The sequence below is a fragment of the Linepithema humile genome, chromosome 6, assembly GCF_040581485.1.
Source record: "Linepithema humile isolate Giens D197 chromosome 6, Lhum_UNIL_v1.0, whole genome shotgun sequence".
Classification (NCBI taxonomy): Eukaryota; Metazoa; Arthropoda; class Insecta; order Hymenoptera; family Formicidae; genus Linepithema; species Linepithema humile.
Genome location: NC_090133.1, coordinates 13,226,214 through 13,250,447, shown reverse-complemented (window position 1 = coordinate 13,250,447; position 24,234 = coordinate 13,226,214). Strand labels below are relative to the sequence as shown.

General features: G+C 36.7%; 1 protein-coding gene across 1 annotated transcript; it reads left to right on the top strand.

The window, feature by feature from the left end:
* Positions 1-1,936: 1,936 nt before the first annotated feature.
* LOC137000710 (sericin-2-like) lies at positions 1,937-3,065 on the top strand. Its single transcript, XM_067358052.1, has 2 exons — positions 1,937-1,963; positions 2,508-3,065. Exons 1-2 carry the CDS (start codon positions 1,937-1,939, stop codon positions 3,063-3,065), a joined length of 585 nt encoding a protein of 194 aa, XP_067214153.1.
* Positions 3,066-24,234: the final 21,169 nt, after the last annotated feature.

The following is a 24,234-nucleotide window of genomic DNA, read 5'->3' as shown; positions in this document are numbered from 1 at the left end:
GATGTGACCGAGGTACCGGAGGCTGTCTCGACAGAAATGACATTTGTCGCGGTTTAGCCGTAGTTGGGCCTCTCGTAGCCGGCGAAAGACTTCCGCGAGATGCCGGAGGTGTTCCTCGAAGGTACGGCTGGCGATTACAATGTCGTCTAGATATACTAGGACGTGGGGCTCTAGTTCCGGCCCCAAGACTGAGTCTAGCAATCTCTGGAATGTGGCGGGCGCCGAGTGTAAGCCGAAAGGCATTACTCTAAACTGGAATAAACCCTTCCCGGGTACGATGAAGGCAGTTGCTGGGCGACTTTCTGGTGTCAACGGTATCTGCCAATACCCGCTTTTGAGGTCCAACGTGGAAAGGTATCGGGATCCTCGGAGCTTGTCTAATGTGGCCGCTATGTGCGGTAACGAATAGGCGTCTTTGTCGGAGGCGGCGTTGAACTTGCGGAAGTCGATGCAAAATCGGTGAGTCCCGTCTCTCTTTTTGACCACCACCACTGGAGAGCTCCATGCACTACTAGAGGGCTCGATGACGCCCTCTGCTAGCATCTTTTTGACCTCTTGGTCGATGATGGCCTGCATGGCCGGATTCCGAGGCCGATATCTTTGTTTGATCGGGGCCACGGGTTTTAGGCGGATGCGGTGTGCTACTCGGTTAGTAGGCCCTTTTATTTCCTCGAACGCGGGCAGTTCTCTGTTTAAAAATTCGCTCAGACGAGTCTCTTCGTTGAGTGTGCGGCCGTTGAGGCCGGCGGTGATGACGCCGTTGGTTGAGCTTGGTCGTGGTTCGGTCGGTGGTGGAGGGGGCAAGGTGAGCCCCATCTTGGCCCAAAGGTCGATCCCGATCAGGACTGGGCTGCCCAGGTGTGGTAATATTGAGAAGCGGTGGTGATAGGTCCGCCCCTGGAGTACTATCGGTAGTACGATGGTTTCGGTGATGGGGACGCAAGTCCCGTCGGCCAGATTGACCTGGTCGCTGGTCGGTTTCGGGTGGTACGAACCCCTTTCGCATTGTCTGGCTGTGTCGGGGTCGATAAACGACAGCTCGGATCCGGAATCGAGCAGTGCCCATCGGGTATGGCCGATGTAGGCCGGGTAGGATCCTAATTCGTAGATGCGGTCGGGGATTGTAACTTAAGGGGAGTCGGGCTGGGCGACGGCCGCGACGTCCCCGGCCCGTTCCGCGTTTCCCGACGGCGGGTGACAATCCCGCGTGAGCACCCCATCTTTTCCACAGCGGAAACAGAAATTCTTTGCTGGGCGCTTGCAATCCTGACGGGTATGCCCCCGTTGTTTGCAGCGCCAGCAGCACTCAGACCGACTATAGGCGGCGGCGGCTACAGCGGGTTTGGCGCTCGGCGATGGTCCTGGACGGGAGTCGGTGCGGCGCCGGTTAATTGCCTCAAACTGGGCGGCTTTTACGCTTAGCTCACTTATGCTGGTCGTCTCCGTGAGTTGGAGATACAGCTGGTAACCGGGCTTCATGTTCTCATACAGCTGTTCAACTTGGTCCCGAGGGGAATAACCCCCGGCCCGGCGCATCATTGTTAGTAATGCGGTGGCGTAGACTTGGAAAAGTTCGTCTGAGCGCTGGTGACGGCCCTGTACGTCACGCTTTAGTTGCTGTTGATACTCCGGGGGTAAATACTGAGTCTTGAGGTGGTCGCGGAATTCGGCCCACGTGGCCCAAGCGCCGCAATTGTTCCTGTACCACAGGAGTGCGTCGCCTCGTAACAGTTCTGGGAGCCCCAGCAGCAGCTGATCCTCCCGATATCCGTATCCGTGTCGTAGCTCCTCGATCCGTTCGAGGAAAGCGAGGGGATCTTTTCCATCGAAGTGTAGGCCCCACTTTCGGATCTGGTTCATGACCTTAGCGTGGTCCATCACGGTCGGTTCGGGTGCGGTGGACGGGCCAGCGGTAGGGGTATTAGCTTCCAGTGACATGCTGCTACTCGGATCGGACGGGGCGGTACTGCGTGTCGCGAATAACGCGGGGTTTTGACTGACAAAGCGCCGGAGTCGCTTCCGTAATTCGTCGAGGGTACCTTCGGTTCGTAACCCGTGGGCGGACAATTCCTCGATCGCGTGTCGTTTGGACAGGTAATCAATCCACCGGGACATCAAATTTTATACCAGCCTGGACTTCCTACGGTCAGGTCCCTGTTCGGGCGCCATGTAACGGGGCTCCTTTCTCGACGCCGCGGATCGGCTTGCCGGAGTCAGGGTTCGAGAGAAGGGGAAGTCCAGACTGACGTAACTCGATTTAATCTAACTCAAAGTCTTTATTATTTCATCTTACTTACTATTTACAATGGTTGCGCGGCTGCGCTAAATCGCGTCGCGAGAGGGTAGGCGGATGCCTTTACAATTCGCGTGCGGGGGGGAGTTGCGCGGCTGCGCTAAATCGCGTCGCGTCTGAATACCGGTAATACTCCGATCGCGGAAAGGGAGTAACCGCTCTTCGTCGGCGGAAGCGGTGAGAGTCGAACGCCAGGAGCACCCTGGCTTCGAAGAGGGAGCAACCTCTCTTCGTCGACGGAAGTAGCGGAAGGCCGAACACCGGGAGCACCCTGGCTTCGGAGAGGGAGCAACCTCTCTCCGTCGGCGGGAATAGCGGAAAGTCGAACGCCGGGAACACCCTGGCTTCGAAGAGGGAGCAACCTCTCTTCGTCGACGGAAGTAGCGGAAGGCCGAACACCGGGAGCACCCTGGCTTCGGAGAGGAAGCAACCTCTCTCCGTCGGCGGGAATAGCGGAAAGTCGAATGCCGGGAACACCCTGGCTTCGAAGAGGGAGCAACCTCTTTTCGTCGACGGAAGTAGCGGAAGGCCGAACACCGGGAGCACCCTGGCTTCGGAGAGGGAGCAACCTCTCTCCGTCGGCGGGAATAGCGGAAAGTCGAACGCCGGGAGCACCCTGGCTTCGAAGAGGGAGCAACCTCTCTTCGTCGACGGAAGTAGCGGAAGGCCGAACACCGGGAGCACCCTGGCTTCGGAGAGGGAGCAACCTCTCTTCGTCGACGGAAATAGCGGTTGGCTGCCTCGGGAGCTCCCTGAGGCAGTGCTTCGATAGGACTTCGGATCGGGACAGGTCTCGTTATGCTGGCCGAGCCGGCTTTTATACCCGGCTTGGGCCTCCCACCTGCGAGTATCGGTCGCGCGGTGGGAGCGGTCCCCACGCTGGGGCGTCGCATGGGCGCGAGCGCTCGTGGGCGTCATAGGCGTCGAGCCTATCTTCGGGCGGTCGGGTGCTGTAGGGACGGTGTGTGAAACGCATCGTCACAATTTATTCGGACATTTATCTGTCCGATTTCTGAAAAATCAGTTCAATATTTGAATTCCCTGTGTTAGGGTCGTATCAGAAAAATTTAACTGATAAAAATAGTTACTAAGGTTTTTAACCTTACTAGTCACTCTTTGGAAGTTTTATATCATCATGACTAAAACTTAAATACGAAATAGATTTTGCAACGCGCGTCGCATAGCGGTAAACGAACGAACTACCCAGGGAGAAATACAGGTCAAAGAAACATCTAATAGACATCTAATAGACATCTAATAGACGTCTATAGACGATGTCTATTAGACGTCTCTTCGACCTGTATTTCTCCCTAGATAGCGATTACCGAATATTGCTCTTGTAATGTTTTTACAATGTTGCTGTCACATTTTCATGAAATATTACAATTCAATGTTCCAATAATCTCTCAACAATATTACATTGCAACTTGCAAGATTGTAACATTGTTGCAATGTAAATGCAATGTTTTGTGCTGTATGGGATATGTTGAATTCTAAAAGTATGAAACAAACGGATTTTAAAAAAGCGTTATGTTTGGAAAATATTAGAATATTTACAGATAGATTTGAAACTTGCAAAACCTACATAATATCTTTGAAAACAAATAATGGAGATCTTTTGCTTAAAAGTCGTAGGAAAACCGGATTTCTTGGATTTTTAATATGTATAACTAGTGCACAAATTTTATATAGAATTTGGTGTCAAGAAAAAGACGTATTAAAATATATTCCATTTTATAAATTAAATCAAGACCACATTAAGCTTCTATTTGGTTGCATTAGATCAAGGGGAGGAGGTAATAATAATCCAACAGCTCGACAATTTCAAGCTGCGATAAAAAAGATATTAGTACATTGTGAACTAAAAAATATTTCAAACGGAAATTGTGTGGTTTTAGAAGAAATTTCTATCCTACATGTATCATCTTTTAGTACGACTGTTAATTCAGAAGATGTTATTTGGTGGTCTAGTGGATTACATTGTCTTGAAGATGATACAGTTGTAACAGATAATAGCCTTAATGAACATGATTATATAATAATATAAGACATTTATCTGAATTTGCAAAAGAAGCGACGGTGTATATCGCTGGATATGTTGTCATGCAATTACAAAAAACTATTTTATGCAATCAATGTATAGAAGCATTGAAATCAAACAAAACTATGTATAGTGACAGTTTAATTGCTCAGAAAGATAGAGGCGGATTAACATATCCATCTAATGATGTAATAATTATTTGTAACGCATGTGAAAAAATGATTAGAAACGCATTATATGAAAGTGGTGATACATTTATAAATAAAAAATTTACTGTTGCGTATTTAACAATCAAAGTTTTAAACATCTTTATTGGACATAAATTATTTAAAAATTTAGAAAATCATACATTTGAACAAAGTACATTTGAGAATCACATTACTCATTTAATGCGTTCAATATGTAATAGATATATTAAAATAAAATTACATTTTATTGCGAAACAAGCTATTAATACATCTATAAGTATGCGGCAAGTATTTAATAAGCTAATTTTATTTAAAGGTCAATAAATGTACGTATAATAAACAATAAAATTGATAAAAGAAAAATTTTGTTATAAATTTATTGCGTTGTTGTCAAATAAAATATATTCAAATATACAAAATAATAAAGATTTTTGATATCTATAGATTTAAATTATTTAATAACTTTTAGTTGTTTAATTCTAATATCTCAATGATATGTATATTATTAATATTTTAGCATGTTGATTTATAGATAAAATATTGTTTTTCTATTTTATTCAAAATATTTTGTCATACTTATAATTGTAAACAAATTATCTGTTTTATTTTTAAATTTCGCGCATTTATGCTACAACCAATCATCAATGTGGCACCAAAGTATCACGTGACTGCTATTCCCCGCACCGCGGAACTGGCTTCACTCCCCTCGCCTAAAGTAAGACTTTATGCTCCGTCTCCTTATTCCTATGTCTATGCTCGAGACACAATTATTTTGCCAGTATCCGGGTTATACAATCGATAGTTTGATGACTCTCGCTGATAGCCAACAAATATCAATTTTCTTGATTTCTTATCCCATTTGGTTCTGTGTTCCTTGGGAATATGAGTGAAGACTTCAGAACCAAAAACCTTTATATGCGCAAGATCTGGTTTTTTGCCTGTCCAGATCTCATATGGTGTGGTATCTTTGGTACGAGATGTCGGCGTCCGATTTAGAACATAAACCGCCGTGTTCATTGCCTCGGCCCACAGTTGAACTGGGAGTTATTTTGCATGCAACATGGATCTGGCAGATTCAACGACAGTTCTGTTATCCCTCTCTGATCTTCCGTTTTGTTCTGGCGTATATGGTGTTGGCGTTGTCTCTAATTGAATCCCATGTTTAGCAAGATAGCTTCGCATATTATTGTTAATGTATTCCTTGCCGTTGTCTATCCTCAAGATTTTTATCGATCGACCGAATTTATTCTGTATCATTGCGTGGAAATCCTTGAATCTTTCGAAAACATCTGATTTATGTTTCATGAAATAAATGTGCCGGAAGCCAGAGACATCATCTATCCAGTTGACGTAGAACTTGGAACCTCCTATTGATTCTGCCGACATTGGTCCGCCCACGTCAGAATGGATGAGCTCACCAGGTTGCATGTTCTTTGGTGGGATGGTTTTCTTGAACGGAAGTCTGTGTTGCTTGCCGTACTGGCAGGCCTCGCAAATAAATTCAACATTCTCAGGCACCTTGCCTAGCTGCAACAATCCTTGCTTGTTCATCTTATGTAGTGTTTTGCAGCTTACGTGCCCAAGACGCTCATGCCATAGTTGCAGGTTAGAAACGACGGCTGCACAATTTTCGTTCCTAAGGACAGTACGAAATGACATCTGGAATAAATTATTATCCTTTCTTATTCCAGTAGCTTTGAGAACATTGTTTAAACTTATTTTTACAACATCTTGATCGAAAATAACAGTATAGCCCCTTTTTAAACACGCTCCCACTGAAAATAAATTTTTGTTAAGTAAAGGCACATATAGAACATTTTCCAGTTTTCCATCACACCAGCTTCCATTTATGTTCGATTTTATGTGTACGGTTCCGTGGCCTTTGATTTCACATGAGGTTCCGTCACCAAGGGATACATATTCATTTTTGCATTCAACAAAGTTTTGGAGGCATTCTCTTTGGAAGGTCATGTGCTTGGATGCCTCGCTATCCGAATACCATGCAGATTTCTCAGTCGAGATGGATATGTTTGCAGATGAGTCACCTATTTCAATAAATGCGCTGACGTTTGCTGTGTCCTCTTCTTTCAGCGACTTTTGCGGTTGCTTCTGTTTTAGATCTCCTTTTTTCTGCAATATTTCGCTATATGCCCTTTTTTATGACAGTAAAAACATTCTACGGTTTGTTGATTAGATTGTGCAGACTTGTGAGAAATGGTTGACGCGGCATTTGACTTACTTTTATTTATCACTGCTAATGCACTTTCTGACTCGTCGGTTGTAGTCATCCTGCTTTCTTCTTTAATGAGTCGCGACGTGAGACTTTGCAATGTTTGTTTGTCCGCGTCTACACTATCCCACGCTGTGACCAGTGCATTAAACTTCGACGGTAAGCTGCCTAAAATCTTTGCCATAATAGTAATATCGGAGACTGTTTCTTCTAGGTCTCGCAGCTGACGGGCCATGTTTTTGACTTTCGCGATGTGCTGCGTAACTGATTCATTCATGGACATTTTGTATTCGTGAAATTTAGTCATAATAAGTAGTTTATTAGATTCACTTTGCTGCTCGCGCGCGTGGATCGAGCGTAATTTTTGCCACATTTCGGCTGATGACTCACATGTAATGAGGTAATTCAACTGCGTAGTTTCCATCGATGACGAAAGTATGAACATAGCTTTTGCATCACGCTGAACCCATGCCTTTCTCTGTGCTTGCTCTTGCGGTTTCATTTCGGATCTTTCTACGATGTTCAATATATCGTTCGCCACGAGGATTGCCCTCATTTGAAATTTCCATGCCATGAAATTCGTGCCGTCGAATTTGGCCACATTCTTGAGATCAATGGATGCACTCATTTTCACTGCTGCCTTTTTTCAAAAGTCTATTAAACGAAAAAGAAACCGAATTCACAAAATGTGCTTTCTTTCGTTGCTCGTACTTTGTGGCCTGGGCCCATGACCTGTTGAGATTATTCCTTTTTTACTCTCTCTCTCTCTCTCTTCTGTACTGCGCGCTGCGGGTTTCGTCTGTCTGACGCCCCGCCTTTCTAGTTAAGTATAAAACTTCGTTTTATCAGTATTGTCAAGAATTCTATTATAATAAACGATATTTGTTCTTTATAACGGAATAATTGTCTTGGGACATCCTCTCTCGTTGCCGGATTCTCTTGGAATCGTCCAAGAAAGATAATCTCAACAGTAATGTTATCAGCGTTTTGAATAATAATAATAATAAATAATAATAATTAATTATATAATAATAATAATAATAATTAATTAATTAATAAAATAAAACAATTTTATAATTAAAAGAATCTTTTTCAATATCCTTTTCACCGAATAATTTGGTTCCTTTTCTTTTCTTATTTGCAGATTTCTATACTTGATAGCATGAAGCTGTTCTTACAATCTCTATTAAAAAAGAAATCCCGAAGTCCTTACCCTCAAGTTCTTAAGACCTTTATTTCGACACTGCATTTTTATTTCTCAAAGCTTATAATTACGTGCGTCGTGTTTTTATGAAGTCTTTATCCCATCCTGACACTATTCGTCGGTGGCATCAGAACTTCAAAAGATCTCCGGGTATAACTGAACAAGCAATTAACATCTTGAAAACGCAAGTAGCTGCAGAACAGAATAAAGTTATGTATTTTAGTTTATCGATCGATGAAATGGCCATACGTCATTTGGTCGAATGGAACGAGAAGGAAATTTTGCCAATCGATTTTTAACTAACTGGTCAATTTTCCAAAAAGGACTTTGGATAAAGGCTGGCCAGTTACGAGTTAGAAGAAAAATATACATAACTACGAAAGCTAAGTCTAGTGGTTAAGACATTTACCATTTCCGTGCGAAATTGAGTTATTTATATCGGACATTCACGATTTGTTCATTAATAAATATATTCATTGTTAATCGTTAACAAATAGTCTATTGAATTCCTAACAAACAAATTGAGAACAATTTTACAGTACGAATTTTTAGTACGAATTTACAGTACGAATATAGTAGTTTCGTAGATTATGGAACGGGAATTAATGACTGTTGACCTTAGGTAGGGTGGATAACAAAACTGGCAAATATTAATGCAAAGAATATGTCTTTATTGTTATAAGCAAAAGGTTGCGTACACCCGTAAAAACAAAAAGCGGTAAGGAAGGCTTACATGAAGATACGTGAGCGTCACGCGTTAATCGACTAATCGAATCAATAAACAGTGGGAGATTCAAACCTAACAATTAATGCAACATAATCTTTTAATTTCTTTTTTCTATTATTGCAACACTCCCACTAAAGAAAAATTAAAATATTGAACATCATCAAGGATCTACAGTTCCTTTTTTACATTATCAGTAATATTCTTGTTTCCTCCGACATTTAACATCTTTTTCTGTGTCTTGAGGATAGTCCTTGTTAAAGGCTTCGTTAACAAGTCTGCTTGTTGATCCTTGGATGTGACGTGCTTTAGAGTGAATTTCTTCATCTTAAATGCATCTCGAATAAAGTGATACCGCACGTCAATATGCTTACTTCTCTGATGGAATTCTGGGTTTTTAATCAGCTTAATGGCACTCCCATTGTCCATGGACAAAGTGGTTTTTAAGTTCTGAAAGAAAGTAAGACTTTTTAGTAAGTTCTTTACCCATATGATTTCCTTTACAGTTTGTGAAGCCGCCACATATTCAGCCTCGGTTGTTGACAATGCAACGACTTTCTATTTCCGAGAGTTCCAGGCAACAGTTAATTCTCCTAGTTTTAGTACAAAACCAGTCGTGGATCTTCGACTATCAACGTCTCCTACGTAGTCTGCATAAATGCCTTTAAATGGTTGCTTTGTGTAGCTGAATAATACAGTCCATGATTTGCTGTTCCTTTTAAATATTTTAAGATACGCTTAACAGCGATCCAGTGAATCTTCATTGGTTTTTCGAGAAACTGACTGGCGTTGTTTACTGCAAAAGTGATGTCGGGGCGTGTTTCGATTGATAGATACATAAGACTTCCCACTGCTTCTCGATATGGTATGTTCTCCATTTCCTTGTCTCCATTCTCATGCATATCTGCACACATTTGATGATGTGGATCGGCCGGAATTGCAACTGCATTTGCCTCCTCCATTCTAAAACGCCTCAGAATCTTCCGAGTGTATGCTTCTTGGTACATGAAGATAGATCCGTCCATAAGTTGTTCAATTTGCAGTCCAAGGTAAGTACCAATATTGCTTGAAGTAACATCGAGTTCTGTTTTTATTTCCTTCAGTAGTTTATCTATTAAACTTTCGTTTACAGCTGCGATCAAGCCATCATCAATGTGCATTGTTAGAATTAACTGAGTTTCTGTTGCTACTAGTAAATACACATGTCAGCGTCTGTGGGGTTTAACCCATAACGATTTAATACCGTTGTAAAACGACTGTTCCAGCATCTGGATGCCTGTTTCAGACCGTAAAGACTTCGATTAAGCTTGCATACTCGATTGGTTCCGTCCTCATAACTCAACGGTTGCTTCATATAAATTGTTTCGTCGAGCTTTCCATGCAAAAAGACGATTTTTATGTCGAATTGCTGAAGTTTCAGATTTCTTGAGGCTGCAACAGATAGAATAATTCGTATTGAGTTAAAACGTGCTATTGGACTGAAAGTCTCGTGATAGTCGATTCCAGCTTGTTGTTTAAATCCTCGTGCCACAAGCCTCGCTTTAAAACGTTGTATACTATTATCGCTATTCCGTTTGATCCTGTAAGTCCAGCGATTATCGATAATCGGATGGAGGATTTACCAGTGTCCATGTTGTGTTCTTTTTAAGGGAGTCAATTTCCTTATCCATGGCTTTGATCTAATTCGTTGCTTCACTGCTTGTTGTAACTTTCTCGTAACTTGTTGGTTCGTCGGATTCTGCAATTAGACTTAGAAAATCTTTCCAGGAATACCTTTCTGGCGCTTTTAATGTATTGCGATTTCTCAATCGGTATCCTTGATCCGGCTCAATTTGATTGATCTGTTTATTCTTGTCCTTTTTGGGGGAGTTGTTTGCATCAACGAACTCTGAATCGCTGTCGTCACAGTTATGTGGCTGCTTTTGCTCTATTTGAGTTATCTGATTATCTTCCTCTTCATTGTGTACATCTTCAGATGCATCGTTTAGCTTGATGTCCGCTTGCTCTGCTGGTTTCAGTTCCTCTTGATTCTGTAATTGCTTTTTAGTAACAACAATGTCTCTGTGTATACTAACTTTGTTCTTCTCGGGAAACCATATGCGATATCCTTTTGTGTTTTCATCATAACCAACTAAAAAACCTTTTTCGGCTTTGACGTCCCATTTTTGTCTTCTTTCTTTAGGGATGTGGGCATATGCGTCTTCTCCAAATATTCTAAGATCGAATATATTAACCTTCTTGTTCAGCCATAGTTGAATTGGAGTCATGGTTTTGATACCGTTGGTTCCTGTACGGTTAAGTGTATAGATGGCGTAGTTTACTGCCTCAGCCCACAACTTGATCGGTGATTTGCTGGCATGCAGTGATGTCCTTGCTAATTCGACGATAGTCCGGTTGTCGCGTTCAATGACTCCGTTTTACTCAGGAATATACGGCACTGTCTTCTGATGTTTGATGCCGTAGCGCTGAGTCAAATCCTTTATTTCTCGATTGATAAACTCGAGGCCATTATCTGTCCTGAGAGTCTTGATGTTCTTCTTTAGATGTTTTTCAGTTTTCTTAAAAAAATCTTCCAGACAGCTAGCTGTTTCTGATTTGTGCTTCAAGAAATATACTTGTCCATATCTCCAATGTGTGTAGTCATCTTTTAATAATAAAAAATAACGTGAACCTCCTACTGATGTTTCCTGCATGGGTCCGCAGAGATCTGCATGTACGAGTTCACCGGCTCGTTCAGATTTGGATTCACTTTTCGTGAATGGTAGTCTGTGCATCTTCCCAATTGTACAATCCTCAAAAGAATTTTTGATCCTGAAAGTTGATGTGTAATAAGTGATGATAATAAGTTCTTTAAAACTTTCTTTACCTGAAGGGTATTTTGGTGAGCCAATTTTTTATGCCAAATGAGGAGAGAGTCTAAGGATGCTATGTTAGCGTGAGTGTTTTCTTTGTTCGTGATTACTTCGAATTTCATGCAGAATAATTTATTCCGCCTTTCTCCCACTGCAACAATACTCCCATTTTTCATGATTTTGCATGTTTTGCTAGTTGATTGATGTGTCATTCCTTTGTCGAGAGCTGCACCTAGAGAAAAGAGGTTATACGTTAATTTTGGTACATATAGGACGTTGCTCAAATGTTTCTTCTTCCATTCTACTCCATCAAATGCAAGGATATTTATATCTCCGGATCCTTCAGCAAATATGCGCTTTCCATCTCCAATGCGCACTGGTAATGCTTCTTGAAATTTATTGAATGTGTCGAACCATGAACGGTTATTGGACATATGGTCAGTTGCGCCCGAATCCATGTACCATGCCTCGTTTCTTTTCTCGATGCTCAATGCGTTGGCCAGAACTTCCCCTACAAAAGCTTCTCCTTTGTCACCTCCTGATGTTTGCTTTGTATTCGCTGATTTTCTCTTTCTACAGTCGCGGATCCAGTGGTTTATGACAATAATGACATGTGCCAGGTTTCTCAGATTTCTTATTGTTTTCCTTACTGGACTGTTTGCGCGCAGCGAATGCTTTATTCTCAGTCTTTTCATGCCCTTCGATTTGTGTCTCCTCTATGGTCAATCTGGAAACTAAATTTGCGAGTGTGCGATCTTTAGTTTGTGCAGAGTCCCACGCGCTTACAAAATGCTTATATGATGACGGCAATGTCATGAGTACTTTAGTTATTATCATTGATTCTGGAATTTTTTCACCCAGGATTTGTAGACGGTACGTGAGGTCCTTTAGTCGGGAGACATGCGTCGCTATGTCGTCAGAGGGATTCTTCTTTAAGCTATACCATTGTTGTAGTAACATGTGTATACTTGCTTCGGATTTCTGTTCGTATACCGATGTCAACTTATCCCACATAGCTTTGGACGTTTCGCAGTTTATGATGTGCAGCAATGACTGTTCTTCTACGGATGTTGCGATGATTCTCTGTGCTGCATTGTCGTTTTTCTTGCATGTTGCGACTGCTTTAGTGTGTGCATCTGTTCCCGCGCCTTGTTCTGGTAACATGGACGCGCCGTTCACTATATCCCATGTACCGTTTGCTTTTAATGTAATGCACACTTGAAATTTCCACATGGACCAGTTCTCAATACCTTTTAGCTTCGTGATTCGTATGATTTCGTTATCGATAGCGGTGGCCGAGATTACCTTTTTCACTATTGCACGTGGCTGGAAATAACCTTAACGTGACCTGAGCGTTTTTCAGATTTTTGTGATACACGCAATGTAATTTTAAAGAATCTATCACCTTACGTGTCTGGGCCCATAACCTGTTGAACTTAGGCAGGGTGGATAACAAAACTGGCGAATATTAATGCAAAGAGTAAGTCTTTATTGCTATAAGCAAAAGGTTGTGTAAAAACAAAAAGCGGTAAGGAAGGCTTACATGAAGATACGTGAGCGTCACGCTTTAATCGACTAATCGAATCAATAAACAGTGGGAGATTCAAACCTAACAATTAATGCAACATAATCTTTTAATTTCTTTTTTCTATTATTGCAACAATGACGATGGACTGCCTGAGGCAAAAAACGCTCTTGTATTCTTGCTCACGTGCATTAACATGCATTTCAAATTGCCTTATTATCTCATTGACGGTTTGACTGATCAAGAAAGAACAAATTGATTGAAGCAGTGTTTAATCATCTTGCACAATGCAAAAATCTTGGTTGTTTCCGTAACTGTAGATGGCACATCTTGCAACATTTCAATGCTTAATGCGATGGGAGCGGTACTGAATTCGGTCGGTTTAAAACCATATTTTGATCATCCTATATTAGGACAGAGAATTTACATCCTTTTAGACGCATGCCATATGATAAAACTTATAAGAAATGCGTTTGCCAGCCTACAAGTGTGGCACGATGTGTATGGTAATTTGATAAAGTGGCTATATATAGCTGATAGTCAAATTACAAGAAACAGAAGGCCTTCACGCAGCAAAGAAAGTAGGTCGACGACATCTTAACTGGGAGAAAGAGAAGATGAAAGTTTCTCTAGCTGCACAAGTATTGAGTAGGAGCGTTGCAAATGCTTTGCAATTTTGCGAGAATAACTTGCAACTTGAGCAATTCGCTGGCTGTACTGCAACAGCAGAATTTTTAATACAAATAAATGATATTTTTGATTTATTAAATAGCAGAACTCTCTCTCTTATTGTGCAAAATTCCAACAAAACGCTGCATAACTTGAGAAAATTTTGAAGAAGTTTCGTATCAAGTAAATGAATATTCAAGACATACATTAAGGATTGACATTGAATGATAAGTTGCAGGTCCTGTGCTTTAATCAACAAGAAAAACAGGGCTTCTTCTTGTGTGTATGCAGAGTGCAATTGGAATTGCGGAAAAAATATTTTATTCCGACAAAAATATAAAACTTATATTGACGTATAAGATATGGTCACCCAAGATCACTTGGAAATTTTTTTCGCAGCGATACGAAGTCGTGGTGGCTGCAATAACAATCCCTCGGCTCGACAATTTAAAACCGCTTACCGACAACTTCTTATCCATGTAAATGATGTGTACATATCAAAGGGTGCAAATTGTCAGCCAATCGATGGAACAAAAATTTTAAGCATTTCTCAATCGCACGAGTCATCGGCCAAAGAACATGGAATTGATACTGTTTTGCGAATCGATTCCAATTCTGATAATGCACCTGCAACTTCAACTTCAATGATGAGTGATGAGCTTTATCAAAATTCGTGGTGTGTTTCTGAATACGCGGAAAATATTATTGCATACATCGGAGGATTCATTCAGAAGTATTTATTTTAAAACGTTTAGATTGTGATATATGCTGGCAGAGTTTAATCGGCAATCAAAGTTTTTCAAATTTACAAAACAGAAAAGATCAATGAGGTCTACTTTCAACATCGGAAGACGTAATCAAAACGTGTTTGCTAGCCAAAAAAATTTTCCAATCGTTCAAAAACATTTTTCACACAAAAAATTTTATTCAAAAACTCATAACTGCCGCGTTAACTAAAGTTTCCTCCCACATCTTTGATAACGACAAGCATGCATTCGAGCAAACCGTCTTATCGGATCATAGAATGCAGCTATTAAAGTTAATGTTACAAAAATATTTTAATTTGAGATTACACCACAAAGGAGCATCTAGGCAAGATTCAATTCTAAGATTAAGAAATAAATATAATAATCAATAATTTGTTTTTATTAATTATTAAATATAATAAATTGGTACTATTCAAAAACTTGTAATTCTTATTAAGGTGATCCTGGAGTCGTCTGTTTTACCGATTCCTTTTAAATAGACTACTTTTTTTTGGTTGTGTAGAATGAAAAATCCTTTTCTGTAATTAAAATACATATGCTAATACAGGGTAAACGGTCGATTTTAAAGGATTTTTCATTCTACATAGCCAAAAAAAAAGAATTTTACGAAAAATAGAAGGTAAAACAGATCGGTGTCTGATTTATTATTTAATCAGACCGATAAGCTAGGATTATTGCACGACTTTTCGAATCATTGACGGACAGTGTATATACTTATTGTTATATTGTTAAAAGAAATAAATATTTCGTCGGATAAACTTCCGAAAAGCTATCACCTCCGATTTGGCTGATTTTCAATCTAAATACTTATTTAGTAACTTTTTCTAGTAAATAATATTCCCAAATGAATTTTTGGCGCAAATGCCCCCTCCGTCCCCCAGCCGCTCCCACCAAAGATAAGACTGTTTTTGTTTATTATTTCAGAAAGTATTCATTATACAGAAAAAGTTGTCAAATAAAAAATGAAGCTCATAAAATGCTCTACAAATAAGGTCCTATACATATTTTACCTAACTCCAATATTTTAGTCGTTATTATCAAAAAACTTGTAAAAGACTCCATAGGAGGGGCGGCACCCACTGCATCTACGCATACACTTTACAACGTGAAGCGAGATTCCACATGGCTTTACGACTTTCTACGCAAAGCGAGATTCAATCCAGACCCTATGTGTATAGTTTTTTGATGGTGGAGCCTCCCGCAGGGAGGCGGAACACACTGCCTCCACGCATACACTTTCTACACAAAGCGAGGTTCCACATGGGTTTACGAACTATTGGCTATATTGGATCGGCCATTTTGCAAAATAAATTTATGATTCATAATCAGTGATCCCAAAACCTGCACACCACATAATTTTATTCAACTTTCTTGTACAAAACCACTTGTATGGAAACAGGGAAGAATTCGAAGGGTAGTTACTATCCTTAAAAATACCCGATAGGAAAAAAACAGATAAATTATTATTTTGGTGTTCTATATGTGTGCCGAGTTTCAAAAAATCGGGTAAATTTATTTTTAAGAAATACTGCTGTAAACATGTGTAAAGTCGTGTATTTGCGTAAAATTTTTAAAATTTCGAAAAAAATGAAAAACTCAATTTAAGCTAAAAACAATGACAAATTTTTTAAATACTTTCTTTGATGGAAATATTTTTCTGAAAATAGAACGAAATTTTGCTGAAATGTATTTGAAAATTTTTCTCAATTGACCTCATTAATTAATTTCATAAATATTTCAGCAATTTTTCATTAAAAAGTAACAGTTTTCAGTTTAATTCAGTAAACTTTATAATGATAATTATTTCAAAACTCTTTTATTACTTTTCAGCAGTATATTTTAACTTTCCTTATATTTCATAGTATTACATTAAATTTTCATACGGAAAATTATGATTTATTTTAAAATATATTCAGTAATTTTTCAAAAACTTTTATTTTACTTTTCATTGATTTTATAGTACTTTCAGCAAAATATTTCCATCAGGATTGACATGAGAAACAACTGTAAATTTGAGAAAAATCGACGTCTAACGTTCCCCGGTTTACTTGTTAGCAGATTTATTTATTTAATGTAGTGAATCAAATGATGAGATGGAAGACGAGCGACACCCTCTAACTTTACCCAACCCTTCTCCGAAAGGTGTAGGTGCAACATACATATCAAGGTCAAAATTATTGAAGCTACATTCTCTAAAATGCATAATTTTTTTTTATTTTATGTTTTTTTATATGAGATATGTTAAAAAAGCAATTAGACTAAATTTTTTCCCAGATTTTGTCCCAGATTTTAACGGACACAGCAGTGACGTGTAAACGAGACGGAAACGTATCGGACATTTTAAACAAACCAAGAAAAAATGTACACATAAAAGTTGCAGACAGACACAGAATCGGGCACAGATGGAACGGACAAGTAGATTAAAAACACAGTCTGAATTGTTTTACTTTCCACGTGAAGCAGGATTCTTCTTATATCAACTGATACTTTAAGTGCAAAACAAAGTCTATAATTTTATTATTTTAAATGTGGGCTTGCTACTTATACGTAAAACAAGATATTATTAAGATTGTACCCGTTTCCGTCTGTGTCTTCTTGTGTCTGCAGTCTTCATATGTGCGTTTCTTCTTGTATATGACGTACACTATGTCTCTTTCGTTTACACTGCTACGTTCATTAAATTCTATGTACATCTGGACTTCACTCACTGACGACAATGATCACAGAAAAACGTCTTAGACTCAACAGATAGGACATTTGAATAGTCACAGCATGCTGATATGGAAATCTAAACATGCCACTAAACTATATGTTCCAAATTGTTATGCCAATTTTTCCCGAGAGCAGCATACGCACACAATATCAACTCAGACTCTCCTTTCAGTTTTTATAAAAATTAATAGTATAACGTTGTTCGATATATCTCATTTTTGTTTTCATTAATGCGTTATTAAGCATGCACTTAAACAAATGATTGAAATTATAAGCGTGTTCAAGCAAGCGAGTTAAAATTAGCACAGAATTAAAATGAGGATATAACTTCGGCTCAGTGCAGTTGGGTTTTGCAGTGTTGTCAGTTATTTTGAGAAAAGAATTTAATTTCATTACTTTTCTGACATACTCGTAAAAAATTTCAGATCATATTTGTCATAAGTTTACTAATTGTAAGACAAAGTATATGAATAATATTAATTTTGTTCAATATTATGCAAAATGTATTACATGAAGGTAGTTTATATCGCATATTTTAATACTTTTTAAATGTTACCTATATATTTTAAAGGAAAAAATTAATTTAAAAAAATGGCATAATAATAATTTTAAAAAGTTAAAAAGTTAATTTTTTAAAATAGTATAGTAAATATAGCCAAAATTGTCACTTTGACATATTTCTTTTATTTCTTTATATTTCTTTTATTTTATCAAAATCTTGATGTAATATACTTTTTGAAATAAATTTGAATTTAGCCACAAAAAACAAATAATTGTTTTTTTTTATAAATAATATTGTAAAAAAAGCTTACTTTTATTAATATAATCAATTTATTGATGCGCTAGAATAATAATTGTAAAATCATTATAGAACAAAATTAAAAAGTGTTTAATTTAATAAAAAATTTAAGCATTTTTTAGTTTGAAATTAAAAACTTAGTTTTGCACAAAAATTATTTTTTTTTTTTAATTAATTTAGATTTCACTGAAAATAAAACATATATACTTACAATTTTATAACGTCACTTATACAAAATGGAGAATTATAAAATAGAAAAAAGATATTAGATTTGATTGACAGTAATTATATCTAATTTTCTTTTTTTCTTCAGAAACTTTTTTTCTTCAGAATTTCAAGATCATAAACATACGTATTAGCGAATTACTACACCACGATAAAATGCACAACAGTTCCAATCGCGTCACAATCTAGCGTCTTAAATTCTTAACTTACAAACAGAACTTTCCCATCCATGCTTTTTACGCTGTCTCCCTACCCACAGTATTAAGAAATAATCAATAAAGAAGCATTAGAAAAGGATGGTAAGAAGGATAAAGAGACGAAACTAGATGACAATTCTTATTCTTTACCTACTACTACACTGCACCTCTGATCACTAACGGAAAAGCTATTAAATGGTTCGCATGCTTTCGTGAATGCTTCCTATCAATCCATGGCTACTGTCCTTGTAAGATTATTTGCATTATTTGACAGAGACGCACGCAATCTATATATCGATTACTGGTTTGTACCAATCTTCTCGTAGCTTTAAAAAATAATGCATATCCTTGAATGCAATTAAATTTGTTTATAAAATTTTATTTATTACTTTTTGTTATATAAATTATCATGTTATTTCCATCAATAATCCGCATAAATAAAAAATTTATGATATACATTTAGAAAAAACAGGATTTAAATAAAGCATCACTTCTCTCTGCTTATCTGAGCGTTATTTTGGGATTCATCTTTATTTTTTATTATAATTAACAAAACAATATAATCAAAAACAATCTAAAGCATTTTATTTTGCTTTAAAAGTGTACAAATTTGTAATACATGTAGAAAAACATGTATTTCTTTGTAGTAATAAAGAATTTAAAGGAAAAACTTTTGATAAACTGCTTTTGATAAACAACTTAGAGGCACAACTTATAAAGTACACTATGCTTTCCATCACGCAGAAATCTTTTTGTAAAAAAACTAAGTGAATTTATTATTATGAAAAATATTGCAAACTCTTAAGTGATACTTAATCGTCAAATATGTCGCGCATACATACATCGCTAATTGCAACAAAGTTTAATAAACACTGTAGAAAAAGACAACCATTATGTCACATACAAGCACACGTGCGCAAGTACTACACAAAATCTGCGAGCAAAAATATATACAAAATGTCCCATTTTAAATAATGTTTTAAGTAATAAATGTTTTGAAAACAAAACACTTTTGAGAAAAAAATTTAAGATAAAAATCGTGCAGTTGCCAGAAGAACACAAAATAATGATTTTAAAATGACCTTGAATTCTTCCGCTAACATTAGGTCAAATTCAACTTGAATATTTCAAATGGTACATACGGATATAAATATTTGTTAGCATTTTTTGAAAGTTTTTTTTCAACTCAATGGTGTATTAAAACGGTGTATAGGTTTGTATAAAAAAAACTTAAAAATGTTACCAAATGCAACACGGATGTGTCTTCTCTAATGAATACATGGATGCTATTCTGATATATTTACAGCTCGCAGTTTGTTTGCTTTTATTTTGTTAAAATATGCATGTTAACAAATTATTAAAATAAAATATTTTTATTATAAAAAAATTATGTACTTTTTTTTTAATTACAAATTTTTAAAAAATTACAATTTAAAAAAAAAAAATACAAGTGACTTATAATATAATATTATAATTTATGTTATTAAAGATCTCATAGAAAAAACTAAACTCATAGCTTAAAAAACTATTTAAAACGTGAAAACAGAGAAATTAAAAATAAAAGCAACCAAAAGGTTTAGATTTCCACCACATTAACATCATTGATTAATGATACAATATTTTTAATCAAAAGATGAATATTGATATCAAGATAAGAGAAGTCTTTTTGGTTTTATTTATATATGAGGAATGGAAACTTGCATACGCCTAATACAACTCTTGCAACTCTTGCATATCTCTAATACAGTAATATGGTAATAAATATATTTGTATTTTTTTTTTAATATATTGATAAAATTTAAGTTGACCTTGACCTAGCTTTAATTAAAAAAAACTTAAGGTTAAACTAAAGTTATCATCTTATGTCTCCTGGACATTTCATCTCAAACTTGTTTCCTAAACATGTCTTGTTTATACAAAATTTAAGAGCATTATATAAAATGAGACACCAAGCATATATGTATAATTCTTGCAAGCCAAAGATAATTAGAATCTAGAACTGGAATAACCCGTGAGTTACGGATAATCATCAAGTTAAAAACATGGAATATTCCGTGACCTGCGGACATGTTAAATTGACGATGTCACGCTTCGATCGCATTATTTGTGCTTGACAAAACTTCTTCTAGGCCAATAACGATTACTCATTTCAATGGACGATATCGGTGCATATCTTCATATTCTCCACTAACAAACAAACTCAATTAAATGTCTTTCTAAAAATGTTTTTTAATTTACATTAAAGCAAAGTTAGAAAATAACTCGCTATTTATAATGCTGTTACTATTACAATTGTCTTTTATTGATAACTTATTAGTTAAATTAGTATTATTACTTATGTTAGTATTACCTTTGGTAATTATGTTTTACAATGACTTTGATTTTGACATACACAGTGCGTCTACAAAGTTTTAAGACTATTAAAAACATAAGAGGAGGGAAACAAAAAAAACAAAGGAAATAATCAGGAAGAAAAGTAATAGAAAAATGAGAAACCCTGTGATGTGGTGGACGAAGAGTGTAAAAAAGCTATCAAAGAGAGAAAAGAGAATCTGAAAAAGAATATTAAAAAACAAGATTTGAAGTTTTATAGAATACAAAAGATCAGTAGCGCGTAAAACTATAAGGCAGAAAAAGAAAGTTTCCGAAATTTTGCTAGTAGCCTAAATAAACACACAAACATTAAATACGTATGGAATAAAATAAAGATTATTAAAAACAGTTTAAATTGCATTGAATGGAATAAGTGGTAATTGAATGATAGTACTAATACCATCAAAAAAGAAATTAATGAAATAGCCCTCCACCGTTAGGTTAATAACGAGATGGAAGATAAGGAGGAAATAAAAGACAAGAAAATAAAGTAGAAAGCGATTTTGATCGACCATTTATAATGGAGGGATTAATACGGGCTTGCAGAAATGTAAAGGAAAAGTCATCTCCTGGATTAGATCAAATTGAATATAAGATGGTTAAAGGATTATATAATAATTTTATGGAAGAAAAACTACCCCGACGAAAGGGATGAAGTAGTAACGTTGAATTTATTGTACTTATACATCTCCCTCGAAAACAAAATTGACCTGTTTTGGCGTTTTTTGAAAAAAATTGCTGATTTCCTAAATAATTGGGATGGAAACTTTTCATTGGGCCACCCTGTATATATGTATGCATATACAAAGTGAGAAAAAAATACAGAGACTCCGAAATATCTCGAAAAATATAAGTTTTATAGAAAACTGTTTCAGATAAAAGTTGTAGGATTTAGAAAGATCTATTTATTGATCTTATCATTTTGATCTTGAATGGCGTCACCAAGGTCAGGACAAGGTTACCTTGAATTTTTTACTTCCCCGTTTTTTATTACATATTCTTGTAGTCGATCTCGAGAGCTTTTCAAAATACTATAATGAAGTTATTTTTCATTAAAAACTTTTCGAGTTATAAGGCTTGAAAGTTACAATAGAGTAAGAGAGAAAGAGAATGAGGCAACGCGGTCAATGCATTGCCATTCAGCTCAAATGTCGCTTTATCCGAAAAAAACTATTTTTGTAGCAAGTTGAGGATCCATGCCAACTTTAATAATTAATTAATAATTAAGCTTAATAACAGCGCTACAACTTCAATTATTGACATACGTCAATCTCTAACGCATGAGTCAGAAGTTGGCCATATCGCAGTGCCGAAAGTGAAAAGGTAGACGTTGCCCGCGATATTTCAAGCCGATAAAACTCGTATAATATCCCATACAGCACAGAACATTGCAATTACATTGCAGCAATGTTACAATCTTGCAAGTTGCAATGTAATATTGTTGAGACATTATTGCAACCTGTAATATTGTAATATTTCATGAGAACGTGACAGCAACATTCCAATAACATTGCAATAGCAATATTCGGTAATCGCTAGTTCGTTTGTTTACCGCTATGCGACGCGCGTTGCAAAATCTATCTCGTATTTAAGTTTTAGTCATGATGATTATATGAAACTTGCAAAGAGTGGCTAGTAAGATTAAAGACATAGTAATTATTTTTATCAGTTTAATTTTTCTGATACGACCTCAACACAGGGAATTCAGATATTGAATTGATTGTTCAGAAGTCGGACAGATAAATGTCCGAATAAATAAAAATATATGCAACATTATTCTAAAATTGCAATAACAATGCATTATTGCAAATTCATTACATTGCAATATTACTGTAATATTTCGTTACAATCTTCCTAAAAGCGGACATTTTAACGTTGCTGCAATCCCACAGCAATGATGCAACAACATTTTGCAGTGAATTTGCAATATTGCAACATTGCGATGAAAGATTGATGCAATGTGTATGCAATCTTTGTGTGCTGTATGGGATGTAAAATATTTACATTAAATCATACATCATTGTATTCTTTTTGAACAGCGCTACAACTTTTCTTACATCAAAATACCTACATTATTAAAAAAATTTATGTATATCTCTCCGTTCGTTAACACGGCTAGCTTTTGTAAGAAACTATTATGCTCACAATAGAGTTCAGTTGGAACCATTTAATTTGATATATATTTGTTATGATCTATCTCTTTTAATTTAAAAGATAAAAGGAGGTGACTACTTTTGGTGGGACACCCTGGCTGCGTTCCGAAATTCACTGCCAGTACTGAAAATCTGCAGTTTACGTTACGTATATTGTAGATTTTCAGTACTGAATTTCAGCAGTGAATTTTGGAACGCAGCCCCTGTATAGTATAACATAATTTAATATATAATATAATATAATAATAAAGTAATATAATATACCTAATAATACCTAATAATATAATATACTTAATATAATATAATATAGTAAAAATATCAAGTGTACAATGCGGCTTGTAATAGTATCGTGTGTGCAAACATGTGTTCGTCTCTTAATTTTTTATTTGTTAGCAGTAGAGCTTATAGGCAATCGATCTGTAGGCAATAATATTATGTGTGTAATGTGACTTGTACTCAATAGTGTCATGTGTGCAAGCGTGCGTTCGTCTATTAATTTTTTATTTGTACGCAATAGTGCTTGTAGGCATACGATCTGTAGACAATAAACTTTGCACGCAAATGAAATGTCGGCAAATGATATTATTGGCAATAAACTTGTAGGCAAACGGGGGCAAACTTCCCACTTTTTCGTATAGTCCTTAATTTTCAAGATATTTATTTGCGGCATTTAAAATAAAACACCCAATATATAAAAAAATTTACATAAAAATTTACATAATAATGTAAATATACAAAATTAAATAATATTTTGTATATTGATATATTCGTATTGGGTGTACAAGTATGACTTTACGGATTTTCAATAGAATTGCATAAGACGTACTCTCGGCATTACATGAAGCTGGCAATATATGTATTTAAAAGATCTGTATGTCAGCTTTCAAACGTAGTATATGTCATTTAATTGAAGTGCAAATATTTTTTTTATCACATTGAAAATGTCGAATTTTGTACCAGAAAAACGTCATTTGCGTAAAGTTTTGCTTCATTATTTTTTTTTAAAGAAAAGTGCAGCTGAAAGTCATCGTTTGCTTGTGGAAGCTTACAAAGAACATGCTCCATCGGTAAGCATGAGTGAAAAATGGTTTAAACGATTCAGAAGCAATGATTTTAATTTGGATGATAAAGAACATGGAAAACCACCGAAAAAATTTGAAGATGCAGAATTGGAAGCATTACTTGACGAGGATTCATGTCAAACAGAAAAGGAATTGGCAACAGCATTAAATGTTACTCAACAATGCATTTCCTTACGTCTGCATGCAATGGGAATGGTTCA